The 15,186-nt window shown below is 25.7% G+C and overlaps 1 protein-coding gene across 2 annotated transcripts in view; it reads right to left on the reverse strand.

Moving 5' to 3' along the window:
- Positions 1-15,186, reverse strand: part of Vps36 (vacuolar protein sorting 36) — a 36,765-nt gene that overhangs the window by 8,920 nt on the left and 12,659 nt on the right. For both annotated transcript variants that reach the window (XM_067273733.1, XM_067273734.1), the window contains exons 6-11: positions 13,188-13,304; positions 12,481-12,558; positions 12,271-12,405; positions 8,325-8,390; positions 7,788-7,852; positions 2,427-2,511 (exon numbers count right to left, since the gene is read on the reverse strand). In XM_067273733.1, the coding sequence (XP_067129834.1) occupies positions 2,427-2,511; positions 7,788-7,852; positions 8,325-8,390; positions 12,271-12,405; positions 12,481-12,558; positions 13,188-13,304 (546 nt within the window). The remainder of the gene's footprint in view (positions 1-2,426; positions 2,512-7,787; positions 7,853-8,324; positions 8,391-12,270; positions 12,406-12,480; positions 12,559-13,187; positions 13,305-15,186) is intronic.

The raw sequence follows: 15,186 nt of genomic DNA on the forward strand, positions 1-15,186 counted from the left end.
CTTCTAACAAATGAAGTGAATTATCTGTTTGGACTATTAAGTGGATATTAGAAAAAATGTTTCAAACAAAAATAATTATATGTAGCAAATTAAAAACACAGAAATTAACAGCTCTATTCATCATTGATCTGTAAAGAATTAATATACAATTTGAGTACTTAATGATAAAAAAAAAAAATCTATTTTTTCAATTTTTTACCCATATTATGTACACCCTTCTTTTTAATTGATCATATTTATTGATTTAATTGTAAGTTTATTAACTGCATATACATTATAAATATTAGGGAAAGAAATTAAATAGAATTTGAAAATCATATTAAACAGATGGTAACTAAAGAGCACTATTGTATGATTCAAATCCTTCTTCAAGCTTTTCCTTCCAAATATTTCAATTTATTAATTAGATTAATTTAATTGTTAATACAATTAAACATTAATTAAAAATAATCATTTTTAATTAATGTTTGATTGTAAATTAATTTTATGATTGTGCCAAAAATCTGAGAATATTTTAACCATTTTTACATATTGAGGTGGAGAAAGTAGCCTATACAGGAAGGTTGAGTCCGCTGTAAGGACTGTGTGTTCCTGAAAAGTGAAAAGGACATAAATAATTAAAAGAAGACACTTTTGTGATACTTCTACCCATTCAATTTTGTAATCTAATTTTTAAATACGATACAAAAAGGCAACATTGACTACCTCTAGAGTAAATTATATTAATTAATTTAAAACTTTTCCTCAAAAAAATTGTATTATTTGATTTATGTTTACAGATGCCTTAGGCTATTGTATGTTTAAATATGCAAAACAATGAATAACACATTAAAAATTTATGCACATCATCTTTCCATTATTAAAAACGGATACCTTTGACATACAAAATAAGTAACTAATCTTAAAAATATATAAACTTTAAATTATTATTTAAATTAGAAAATGTTTATTGCTTAGATTATGATTATTGCTTAGTGTTGTTTACTACAAAGTAAATAACACTAAGCAATAATTATAATTAAAATAAGTTTATGAAGTACGATATTTATTCAATTCTAATCCACACCTCAATTTCTCAACAGGTTTTCATAAAAAAAATAAAAAATACCAGTAGTAAGATTTATTTACAAAGTTCAAAAAACAAAAAGTAACAAGGAGTAAAGAATTAATTTGTTAAATAGTCTTAAATACATAATTTAAAGTAGATCTTAATTGCTCTCACTATCACATTGTGAAAATGATTCATCACTTGCACTATCACAGCTGATTTTGGAACTGTGTTGGCATCATCATTTTCCAAAACTAAGTCATCTTTTGTGCCTCCATTGCATTTATAATGCAGTACAGTAGAGCGTCGATAAGTGGAACGTCGGTAAGTGGAATGGCCGGAAAGTGGAACGATTTTCAGTCGGACTGTGTCGTGCTGAATCGAATGTTTTTGATACTAAATTTACTTCTAAAGTATAATTTTCATGTTTTTTATATTCTTTAATATATTTATTTTGTTTGTACAGAATGCAGAAATAATTTTTAACGATACGATAGCCTCGATGATTATCATAAAAATTTTCGTTAGGCTTAAAATTGACGAAAATTCAACACGAAGCGACACGCAACGGAGAAAAATTCAACAGGAAGCGATACGCAACGGAGAAAAATTTGAACATCGGACAGGTTAATGTATTTTTTCGTACAAAGTCGGAAACTGGAACAAATCATTAACTGGAAGGACCCCAGTCCCCAATTGGTTCCACTTATCGACGCTCTACTGTATATTTTAAAGGGATGAATTATTATTTCACTGTGAACTTTTTTCCAGCCAACAGATACCGAGGGTAACAATTTTTGAAGTACTTGCCTTCTTTATTTTCCCAGAAGTGGTTAAAATGCAGTTTTCCAAATGTAAACAATTTTCATATTCTTTTCTTATATAGTCCTTAAAAGGCTTATTAATGCAAACATCGAGCAACTGAAGTTGGCTTGTCATTCTGCCCAGAATTATCATGAATTCACAATTTTTTGTTTCAATTTATTTTTAAAAGAGTTAAAACACCTCAAAAGGTCAAAAATACTACAGAGTAAGTGATCCAATATTATCCTATCGAAGACTGATGGATTGTTTCCGAAAATGAATCCTAACTAAAAACTACTGATTTGATGATGAAATTACATCAGGGGATAGTAGACATGGTATAGAATAGATTTATGGTACTTTAAAAAATTGTCTTTTCAGGTAAAATTTAGCCACCTCAAATGTAAGCAACATCCAATTTTCGAGGACATTAAAATGGCAAAAAAAAATGAAGCTTAGAATTGAACATATATAATAATAATAACAGTAATTTATGATAGATAATGTGGTAATAGCCAGAAGTAATATTTTAGAAATTATGTTATAAATAAATTTTAAATATGAACTAACTAACCAATTCTTTTAATTTTTCAGCATCAGAATGTTCATCAATAGAAGCAGATTTCAGTACCTTAACTCCACTATCAAAGGTATGCAATCTGAATAAAAGAAAATAAGCATATGTAAATAAACATCATTAAATTATTAATTTGATGTTTTAAGTTGACACCAATATAAAAATTTTCATATTAAATGTACAGCAATTGTAATATATCATCATCATACTTATATCAGTGTAAATCTATGTAATTATTTATAAGAATTATTATATCGAATTTTATCAGAAGGTTTACACATTTGTGTCTTTCTCACAACACAAAAAATAACAATATTACAGAGCAGAGTCAAGTACACAAGCAAAGATTTTGATTTCTTTTACTTGTAAATTTTCAAATGAATTTACTATCCAGGTTTATTTTTAATAATTGTTATTGTTGCTATTTACTTAAAATATACTGTCAAAGGAATTTTTGTAATATTGAAAATTTTGGTATAAGTATCTACTTTGTTTTAAGATTAATGTTCTACTAATTTATTGTTATACAAATATTCAGAAAATTATATTTGTTATTAAATTATGTTTTTAGTACTATTTACTTTCCATTTCACAGAACTAACATATCACATTCACAACCAGACCTGACAGCTGGGTATCTTCATTAGCAATTTCAGTGTGCTAAGCCAGCACATAACACCACAAAATCTATGCAATTCATAAATGCTTTGATGCATGCAATGATATTCACTACATGCTTTGCACTTCATTCATATGCTATCTGACAGGAAGAAAGGAAAATAAATTAAAGATGGATGATGATGACGAAGAAATCATCTTAGCAACATACTTATTCTTCGTAAAATAAAAGACAAACAAACAAATATTGATTTATTATTTTTATCATTTTTCTTTATACTTTTCATCATTTATCAAATATTTCTGGAAAATTGCAAACTTCTATTAATTTTTCAGCTGGTGCATTCATCTGTCAAGTTATTTTGTAGAAAATGACATCAAACCATCTTATTCATTGATGATTGGATGCATCTAATTTGCATAATAAAAAAGTGCATTCAGCTCAAGTGTCTAATTCACACCTATATGCTCTTGTGCACCTATATGCTCTATATGCTATGTGCAACTTATATGCTCATTTTTAAGGGCATGTACGAACAGTGCAGAAAGCATTTACATCATGTAGCAAAATCACTCATATGCTGGAAACTCAGTTTTAGCTTATAGTTTTGGACTGTTTTTAGAAGTTAAGAATTCAGATTAGCAGTGTTCAAAACTAGAAAGAACTTGCCAATTTCATTTTAAAAACTTGATAATGTAATTTACAACTATTATGTAATAAATCAATCATCTGATTTTGTTGTCTTTCATTCAGCAATAAATATCACCTCTCTTAGTATATTATTAAATTTCTTTTCTATTGAAGATTATGAAATAAAATGGAAAATTATTTTCAATGAAGAAAAAATGAACTAAAAATTACTCAAAAGCACTCAAACGGCTACTTTCCTTTCATATTTTTTTTATTATTTTCTCCATTAAAGATTGCAGCATCAAAGAATTTTCAATTTGAATAAAAAAATAAATAATTTTAAAATTAAAAATTATTTCTAATTGCTAAAATTTACAGCTCTGGCAGAAATGTTCTATCCTTACAATAATCTATTCATTATATAGTCTCTTTTCAAATTAGCAATTTAATATTAAATACTCACATTTATTTCTCAGTATAATTTAAATTACAAAAACATTTTATTGGAGTGTGTAGAAACTTCAATAGTCCAAAAGCAATGTGAATACAGTTATCCATTTTTAAGAGAAGAAATTAGTTTAGCAGTGTTCAAAAATATGTCGCAAATAAATACAACAATTTATAAGTCTATTTCAGTTTTAAAATAAAGTATCAATTGAAAATTAAACCAGTGATTTGAAAATAAATAACTGAAAATGGATAACTTCATTCAGAAACATTACACACTGAAGCTAAAATACACCCAATAATATATTTATAAACTTTATTTGCAGTTAGATGATTTTAATCAAAATTGCATAACTTGTTCAAAATAAATTATTATAAATCATACATATATTTTGAAATAATCTTTTTTCAGAGTATGATTTTGATAGATATATTACATTTAATTTCAATAAAATTATTTGAACTTGTTAATATACTTAATAATAATATAATCAATTATTCTACTTAAAAATTTTAATGAAAACAATAAAATACAATTTAAACCACTCATGAGCAACCTGCAGTCCACAGATAGCATTTGGCCCTTGAGGTTCTAATATGCAACTCCAGGGAATTTATCAATATAATTTTATTTTCCTGTTTTCTGTCTCATGCTATTATGCAACCTTAATTAAGCTGATATTTGTGACGAAGAACATTCAAACTAAACTTACCAGTAAAAAATGAGAATAAACTATATATTAGTTTGCATATTATTAGCATAACAAATAAGTTGGTACTCAGCAGGCTTAAAATTAAACCTCTAACTCCATTTAAAAAAATGCATGTGGTTCACTGGAAACTTACAAAGTACACTTGTGGCCAGCATCTAGAATATATTGCTCATCATCCCTTTAAACTATAGTAAGGGGCTGTCCATAAATTACGTCCATATTTTTCTTCAAAAATTTTACTCCCCCCCTCCCCTCTTGTTCCAGTTTGTCCAAGTTTTCATAACTCCCTCCCCTCTTCAGACATCTAATAGAACTCAATCCCCCTTAAAACCTTTATCATCTTATGAATGATAGATACCATAAGTAGAAACGAAACATACAAGAAATTTTAAATAAACTGTATAAAATTTAATGAAATAAATGGTTGTCCACTGAAGCTCAACCCCTTCTCTTGTCCAACTTTGCCCAAATGGTTGTAACCCCCTCCCTCCCTTCCAGTGTGGATGTCATTTATGGAAAGTCACTAATGAGCATCAGTTCAAAGATATTTTTCTCTTAATAGAAATATATTCAAGGATTAATTTTAAACACATTATAAACTTAATATTTTTTCAGTTTTGAGAATTAATCATCATATAATATATTGGCTATTATAATAACTTATCTAATACTATAGTGTTAAAACTAAATTCACTTTTTAAACTAAAATGACTACATAATATAATACAGTAGAGCATCAATTATCCGACTCAATTGGGGACTGAGGTTAATCAAATAACTGAAAAAACGGATAACCGAAAAGTATGAAAAAATACATTATTAGTATAGTGTATTAGTATATTAGTATATCCCATGTAATAAGCATATTAGTATATTGCTATTAACCTACTTCACATTGAATTTTCATCGATGTTAAGCCTAACAAATCTTTTTTTTTAAATAATAATCATCATTAAATTATTTCTTCATTTTGCACAAAATAAATACAGAAATAAAGAAAAAATAGAAAATTAAGCCTTTAAATACTGGCCTCCATTTTATGGTCGAGTCAGTGTTTCCAGCTAAAACATGCAAAAATTTAACAAAAATAATATTAAAGTAGCCAAGACATAGCCAAATATTGTAGTGCCACATCACTAGCAGACATTTGAATTTGCCAACTAGAACGCAGTCAGTTAACTGATGTGACGGCTGATCAGAGGTCAGATAATCAATGCTCTACTGTATTGTCATCTGTCTTTAAATAAAAGTAATGATAAAATATATTTTAAAGTATAATACAGTAAAAAATAGCCTAAGAAATTTGATAAATGTCAATGTTAAATATAATTTTACAAAACAAATTATAGAACTAATATAATTTTTAACTAAAAATTATTAAATATAAGAATTCATCAGAAGAATTAGGAAAGAATTCTCTTTCAGGAACTTGTAATCAGAGCCGTAACTAGAGTATGGTCAACGTGGCGCCTGCCATAGGTGCCAATTTAATAAAGGCGCAAAGAAGAAGGTTTTGAAATAATATGTATTCGAAATTACTAACACAAAAAAACTTCTATATTTATATTTATATAGTATTTATGATCTGTAATTTCTACAAACATATATTTCAAAAATAAACCACTATTTTTATTTTTATTTAATAACAAAAATTAAAAAGGCACCATTTTTATTCTTGGCCATAGGCATCCAAAATCCTAGTTACGGCACTGCTTGTAATTCTTTCTGAGGAATCTTTTTAAACATTCTTGAAATAAAAAACTGGAGACTTGATACAACTCTAGATCCTACATTTCATAAAATCAATCTAAAAGTTTTTAATTATCAAACATAAATATTTTTTATTTTATTTCATATAGAATCTTTTAAAACAGTTTGTAGGAAAGATTTTAAGAGAGTTACATTTCCTCATCACAAAGTGACAAAAAAACAAAAAAACTAGGAAAAGATATAATTAAATTGTAAAAACTACTGAAAATTATTTATGAAAAAAGAAATGCTATGCACTTATGAATTTCTTATTTTTGTATAGATAAAAAAAAATCATTTTGATAAACCTCAAAATTATTATAGATAAATATATAATATTAATTTTTATAATAAATGAGCAATTATTTATTGTGACATTATCACAATATCAAACTGCAACTTTTAATCATATTTTTAATTTATTTAACTTAAAATATGTACTCGCCACCTCAAATTAGTAGTAGCTTGCCCCTGTACAGTACATCATACTTTTCCTTTAACAATAGTGTCATTCTGGTCATCTAACACCTTTCAGGGAAAAATTTTTTTATTGAAATAACATGATTTCTGGTTTGCATCAGTTCATATATAGTTAATCAGGACCTCCTGCCCCTAAGGTTTCCATATCTGGTCTCGTCTTTTATCTATCTACATCTGTTCTCAAGATTAAGGAAAGACAGACAACAATGGAAATTTATAGGTCTACAATTTTTTCATATTGCAGCCTAATAAAACAAATTAATTAATAAACCAATTATAATTGTTTATTATTCTTTACTATTGGAGATTTCTCAATATAATAAGAAATTAAATGTTTTTTTCAAATATAACTGAATTTAATACCATAAACTCTTATAAAAGTATGAATGGTTTAAAGTTGTTGGATAAATGAAAATTTATTTATATAAAGTATAGAAATACATCCAGCTTTCCTTTCTTTTGATATATCAATATATTAATTAAAATTATATTGATATTTAAATTCAGTTCTGATAGTTGTCTGAGAACCATCAGATATTTGACAGTAATTACAATTCTTTTCAGATATTAATTACAGAAATTAAATATATTTCTTATAAAATTCTTAAGTTTAACTGCTTTATTGAAGTTAACACAAAAAATATAACTTGACAAATTAAAAGCCTATAAATATAAATTCTCAAAAACAAATTAAATAGTATTGATCACAAAAGTACTTACTTTATTGGCAAATTTAAAGTTTCTAACATATTACAGGCATTTACTAAATCTTCAGGTGATATGAGCTGTAGAATAAATAAATTTTTTGAATTAATTTGAAATATGTAACATGCCAATTATGAATAATATTTTTAAAAGCAATTTTAATTGATGTAATTACAGACATTTTTTGATATTAGGTTTAAAAAGAAAATTATATTAAGTACTATTTCAGTTTTGTGTTTCAATCAATTAATTAAAAATTCTATTCCATTTCTGATTATGATTATTTCATGATTTCACTTTATATATATCAAATATGATTTTTATAACAGTAATGATAACTTGGCATAATTACATAATATTTAAGTCTAAACTTGTAAAGTTAAAAATTGTATTAAAATTGATTTTAAAACATTAAGATAATTAAAGAATATACTAATCAATCATAAAACATGGTAATACATTTTCTGTACATTTCTTGCACTCTCAAAATTTAAAAAAATTATTATTTTAAAATGATCCAATTATATTTCACATTAAATAATTTTTATTTACCTCTAGTCCTCTGGCTCTATTTATTCTACAATAAACATCTGTTAAAGACAAAATTCCTCCAGCATCCTATAAATAAAAAGAAGTTGATTGATTTTTTTCTAATACATATTTATCATTTTTAATAAAATAATTCACAACAGTTTATGAAATATTAATAATATTTGGCCAATTACGAATTATTAGTTTAAATATTAATTAAAGTAACCAAATTAGTAAAATTAAAAATAGTTATTTTATTTAAAAGAATACTACAATTGATTAATCATTTATAAACAAACAATATATACCATGTTTTCTTGATTTTAAAGCACACCTTTTTTGGACTTACTGTCTCTAAAACTCAAATATACATTAGAATCAACACAAAGTTGACTTAATGTAGCCTCATTCATATCATTTACTTTGCTTGGATATTTTCATATGTTACTTCATCAGTACAGACATGGTATATGTTCCACTCCCTACTTCAGTTTTAATTTTGGTTTTGGAACTCAAATAGTATAATTATGATTTGGTATCTTTTGAATTATAGCAAGCTAAGTGAACAATGTCCAACAGATGAGTCTCCTATAAAGTTTAAGCAGAGAGTAATCACCTATTCTGGAGAGCATATATACAGATATTTCAGTGTGATACTGTTTATCTGGAAAATTTTATGCTAGTGTATATCAATGTGAAATCTCTTAAAACAGTGACTGTAGGTAATTTTGTCTATGGTGTTATGTTAGTCAGCAGATCCTCTGTACTTGATAATGGAGTCAGTCATAAATGAGTATATTCAAAAATGTGAACATTGTAAAGCATTGTAAACATCACAATAAACGTTTTACAAAAATTTATTTATTACTGTTTAAAAATAACAACTTCAGATAACTTTAGTGATATAGTACATGCATTACCATACATGCATTGCAAGCTACCTTTATTCAGGTTTTGACATTTTGAAACGTGGTGCATGTTTGATTTGATGGCACATAAGAATCAAGAAAATGTAATAATTTATAAATATTTAATAAATAATTAATAAAATAATTTAAAACCATTTTACATAATTACCATTCAAAAGTATGTATATATTTTCCAAGAAAACTTTTTATGCACAATAACAATTTTAATTTTATTCTGATGTAGCTTTATGATAAAAGAAATAGTTATAAATAATTAAATTTTTTATATTATTTAAATATAAAACTATTTATAAAATAAAAAATATAGAATTAAACTGAAAAAAAGCTTTATTAAAATTTTTTTCTCTACTAAACATTTATCAAATCTTTGAAATCATATTAACTTTATAAGAATGTAACAAATACTGATGTAAAATCTGTGCTAAAATTTAATAGAGCAGTTGAGACACACGTATTCAGCCCAAAATGTGAACGGCGGATGGATGAGCACTGCCATCTGGCAATTCTATACAGTCGATAATGACATTTGCTACATCTAGAATGGCGACTAGACGATCAGCTTAAACTTCATTTTTTTTGTGTTTGTGGCTAAAATTATGACATATTTTATTAAAATAATGATTATTTAAGCATTTACAAATAATACTGTAAAGAAAGAGATGATTTTAATCCAGAAATTATTTAATTATTCAATTTTATTGCAAGTGACGTGAAGTGCTTATAGAATTTACATATATTTGTCTTCATAATAGCTTATCTTAAGGTAGATTTGTTCTTCCACAGCATCTACTATCAACAGCATAATACGTTTGTAAATTTTCTAAAAATTAATTTTCCGAGTTGCTTTCAAATTTATATAAGCCACTACTTCCCTCGACAAAAGTATGAAGTAGTCCTTATTGTCCGATCATACGGTAGGAGACACAACACTAATTAAAAATAATTATTTAGTGTTATTAAACATCCTATAAATACTTTTAAACAGTTTAATTTCTTTATTTACCTTTGCTGATAACCCTCAATGTAAAATGTACCCGCCATTTTTTCAACAAATTTCCCATGAGTCAATGTGCAACGTTCATTGAGTCACGTGATGTTGTGAATGAGCGTCGCAAGGTCTTTTACTTAGACTTAAAATGTCAAATGTGTACTTCTGCTTGCCGTACAAGTTTAACATTTGTACTTGCGCCTCAACCTCTCTAATGATAAAATTTTCAAGTAAAGTTATAAATTCATATTTAAATGAGGTTTAATAAAGCAAATGAAGTTAAAAATCTAAAGAATTATATGATTTCAAAAACTTATCTTAATTGCTCCTTTTTTCAAAAAAAATTGTCACCACTTATAAAAAATAAGTGGTGACAATTTTTTTTGATTTAAACAAACTAAATTCAAAATCTAAATCTTTCAATTTGAAAATTTGTTTTTTTACTTAATTTTTATCATAAATGACTGTTTCACATGTTTTACGTTATAACTTTTTAACAAATTTATAAGCCTAAAAAGTTAGTTTATTCTTGCTATGAATAATTTTCTTTATTGTAAATCTTAACTTAAAGTTGAGATTTATTTCAAAATTACTAAATATGTTTGTTTTTTTTAGGGTTTCTCGTTTACCGGTCTTTTGTTTGTCCCGGGATTCCAGGATAAAAGTGAACTGTTTCCTGGGATCCCGGGATAGAATTAATTATTTTTAAGATATACAAAATATCATGAAATTAAATGATATAATTATTTTTCATTTTTTAAAGTAATTTAATACGTTTGCAACCTCCAAAATCATATTAGCAACGCTGTGTAAGATATATAATAAAAATTATCTTTAAATTACGTAGAAATGTTCACTAGAAAAAAATTTATTAAAGTTTCCTGGAAACTGCATACAACAATAAAAAAATGTGACTTTGAATTAAGTTGAAAATTTAAAAAAAAAATGAATTTAGATCAAACTTCTAACTTAGAAGATAATTTTCGTTTTTTAAATAAAACATAATATAAAATATTATTGTAAATTTTTATAAGATTTTAAAAAGCAAAGATGGTCAATACTCCGATCACTCAATCTAATTCTCATTTTAGTAATGAAAAGTCTTTTTACTGAGAATGCCTTTTCCGATTCAATTGATGTGATTGGAATCATGTTTAATGCATTTAAGAGAAAACAGATATTATGTGTTTTTTCCCCCGTAGCCTGGAGATTTCTAGTTCGTTTTCGAGATTGTAGTACTTCTTTTGCTCTCTTGATTTGTCTACTTTGGCTGCTTTAATAGTGGTATTAAGCTTGTAGCCCGATAATTCAACAGTTTGTTTGTCTTTAATAATTAGGTTTATGAAGAAAAACTTTATACTTGCATACTTCGTACTCGTTTGTATCCTGGCCCAATTTGCACAACCTGCGTTATGCAGTTATTGAAGCTACTGGGCATGGTTAAAAACTAAAACAGCATAATCACAATTATTCCAGATATTACAGGTTCCGACAAGTAAAGAATTTTCAGAATCCTTCCACAAATAAGCTACGCATTGATTATTGACCATTTGTGACATGCCATAACGAGCAAAAATTTAAAAAACTAATAAGTAGGTTTAAAATTAATAAATACAAATGCATTCTGACAGTTTATGAGTTAATTATACTTTCTATTTGCAAAATTTCCTGAACTTTAACACAAAATAAGAAAAAAGTGAATTTTTAAGAAATTTGCGGGATTTCCCAAGATAAGAAAAATTTTCCAAGATATTTCCTGGGTTAAAAAAACAACCGGGATCCCGTTTGAGAAACCCTAGTTTTTTTACTTTTAAAAAGAATCTGTTATTTGTTTATCAAAAACTAATTTTTTAAATAAAAATTGAATATATAGTATATACAGAAAGTATAAAAAATAAATGCTTTATGCATTTTCAAACATTTAGGAAGATGATGATAATATTTAATTTTTCTGTAATGAAACTTTATTATATATAAATACTAAATATTTTATTACAATAAACAGTATTGTTATTTTCCATATTTTTTATATCAATAAATGATATCTTACTTCAAGGGGTTTTTCTAAAATTTGTACTAATTGTTTTGCTAACTCTGAATGATATATATCACCAGTTCCATGTGTATCTCTTGTAACAGGATCACTAATTCCCAAGCTCAGCAAATGTGATTTAAATTGTATAGTCTGAAACAAAAATTATATTAATAAAAAATTTTTTTGATAATATTGTACAAAAGTAAAAACAGCTTAAGAACTAACCTCATCTTCAGAAATACAACCTTTCTTTTCAGTGATTTTCTGGGCAATAGTCTTTGACATATTGACCATATCTTTTGCCTAAAATAAAATTATTGTTTTTAGATATTTTTATTTTTATCAATCTGAAATAATCATCTTCAGACACTCTCCATAACATAGTACATATTTGAAAAATGTATCACAGTAAAAAATATAAAGATTCACCTGAAACTTATATTAACACCTTCAAAAAGTTCTCAAAATTTAATCTGATTATAGATTTTATTTCTCAGCAAAAACTTTTAGACAACATTTCCTTCAAAATGGTTCCTATCAGCATTTATACATTTTTTTCTAATGATGATATAGTTCTTAGAAACATTCCTAAAAATTTTCCTCCCCCTTCCCTCCAATATTCTTTTGTCATTGTATTTCCATCAACAAAAAAGTTATTCCATAAACAAACTCAAAATTCTAACACTTTATTGAAATTCTTGCCAAACTGCCAAAATGTAGTGTAATAGGTCAAAAATTAATTTTAATTTTAAAAGTTTTTTAAGAATTTATTAGCAAAGATTGGCAATTAAAATATTCAAAAGGTTTTGACTTCTATATAAAACTAAATATTAATGAAATTTTCTATTTAAAAAACTTAAAAAATTTATTACACATAAATCTTAAACATTAATATAAACACAAATTTTTAATGTTCATTAATTATTTTATACCATATCCATTAGTTTCTTTAAATCTTTAAATGCTTCAGATATATTCTTTTCTGCTTCTTCTTGTTTTGCTTGTATTTGACGTTCAATACCAACAATTCCAGCTCTATATTTTTTACCCTATGATAGTATTCAAATATTTCAATTTTAATAAATGCAATGTAATACAAAAATCAAATTATATAAATTTATTACTTAAATAAAATAACTTTTTAGATTTATAGAATATTATTCTATAGTAATTTTAAACAAACTTTCCTATAGTTTAATTATTATTAATTATTTTGTTTTTTTTTTATTATTTTGTCAAATTTGTTTGAGGAGGAGATGGCATTTGCCATTTCAGTGTAGACCTGTATATTAGAATAATTAAACAAAACAAAGCTAAAAGAAATCTATGATTTTTTCTGTTGAAGATTGTTTGAAAAAGTATAAAATATATTTTTTGGTGCTCAAAGAGTAAAAAAGGAGCCAAATTTGGCACAAAGTAAACAAACCTAGCATCACTGTATGCACTGCCGATATGCAAACTAGCATATGTTTGCATGGGTCTGCATCCATTTCAAGAGATAGGCATCCTTAAAAAAAAAATTGCTAAACAACATTTGATACGAATGCATGTTATTAAAGAATAAATAGAAAAGAAGATTGTTTCCTACCTTGAAACATATTACCAAAGATTTTTCATCTCTGATTTAAACAATTGTGTTGTCTTTCTCACTTATTATATTTTTATTATGAATTAACTATAGGACAGTTTGTTTAAAATTACTATAGAATGATATTCTATAAATCTAAAAAATTATTTGATTTAAATAATAAATTTATATAATTTGAAAATCATTTAGAACATTAATTTGTTTTTGTAAATAAATTTTATTTTATTTAATAAATTAATTTAGAGAGTTCAACTGTCTATTAATTCTTAACTCCATAAATTATGCAATCTTGGCCTTGACCCTGAAAATTGTTAATATGAATTTTCGATAAAGTGAACTAACTACTGTTCTAGAAATTCATATTAATGCAAGTTGACTGTATAAAGTTTCATCATCGGAATGAGTTTATCTTATTAATAAATTTCTCTCTAAAACACTTAGTTATACAATCAAACTTGTTTTTTAACAAGTTTGATTGTAACTAATTTATTTTAATAAGTATTCTTCCAATAATATATCCAAATACAGGTAAATCTTCGTATTTGCGAGGCTTAGGATCCTTGGAAATCTCACAAATCCAATTAAGAAGACTGATGAGAAAATAGAGTTAGGTTCCTACAGATTGAGCTGATATGGCTGAGATGAAGTCTGTTGCTGTCCAAGAAATATTTAAAATTTTTCAGATGATTTAATATGCAAATAATAATAATAACTAATGCATATTTCATTCATATGTTTAATTATATTAAAAACATTAGACTTCCATTCTAAAAAAGTTATGAAGGAATTAATGTTGCTTAAAGGATATTTTTATTCAGGTCTTTTAAGACTTCAACATATCAAGAAGTTCTACCTTCTTCTAATGACTTAAAACTGATTTCTTATGTTTTACCATAGTTTCAAGAGCAACACCAATTCTTTTATAAGTTATAATAAAATACAGAAAAACTGTTAACAAATTTTCACTTGCTGTTTGTGAGATTACAGAACTGGTGTACATAAAAAAATGAAGTAGAGGCAGATGCATAGTCTTCTATAAGACTCATAATTCAAACTAAAAAAACTTATAAAAATACTTTCATTATGGGGTACTTGTATTCTTATGAGTTTTAACTCTATAATCCTGTATTATCAGGTGTAGTGTTTCAAACAGCCAAACAAATATCCATTGATTTAACATACAATTTATTAATGAATGTAAAAGAGAAAATTGATCAATAAATTGTATGTTGTTAAACCAATGGATATTTGTTTGGTTGTTTGAAATACTACACCTAAAAAATAAAGGATTATAGAGTTAAAACTTATACTGTATTACAATAGAAGTATTTTATATTATATTA

This window comes from Centruroides vittatus, unplaced genomic scaffold (assembly GCF_030686945.1).
Source record: "Centruroides vittatus isolate TY-2023 unplaced genomic scaffold, ASM3068694v2 contig_487, whole genome shotgun sequence".
Taxonomy (NCBI): Eukaryota; Metazoa; Arthropoda; class Arachnida; order Scorpiones; family Buthidae; genus Centruroides; species Centruroides vittatus.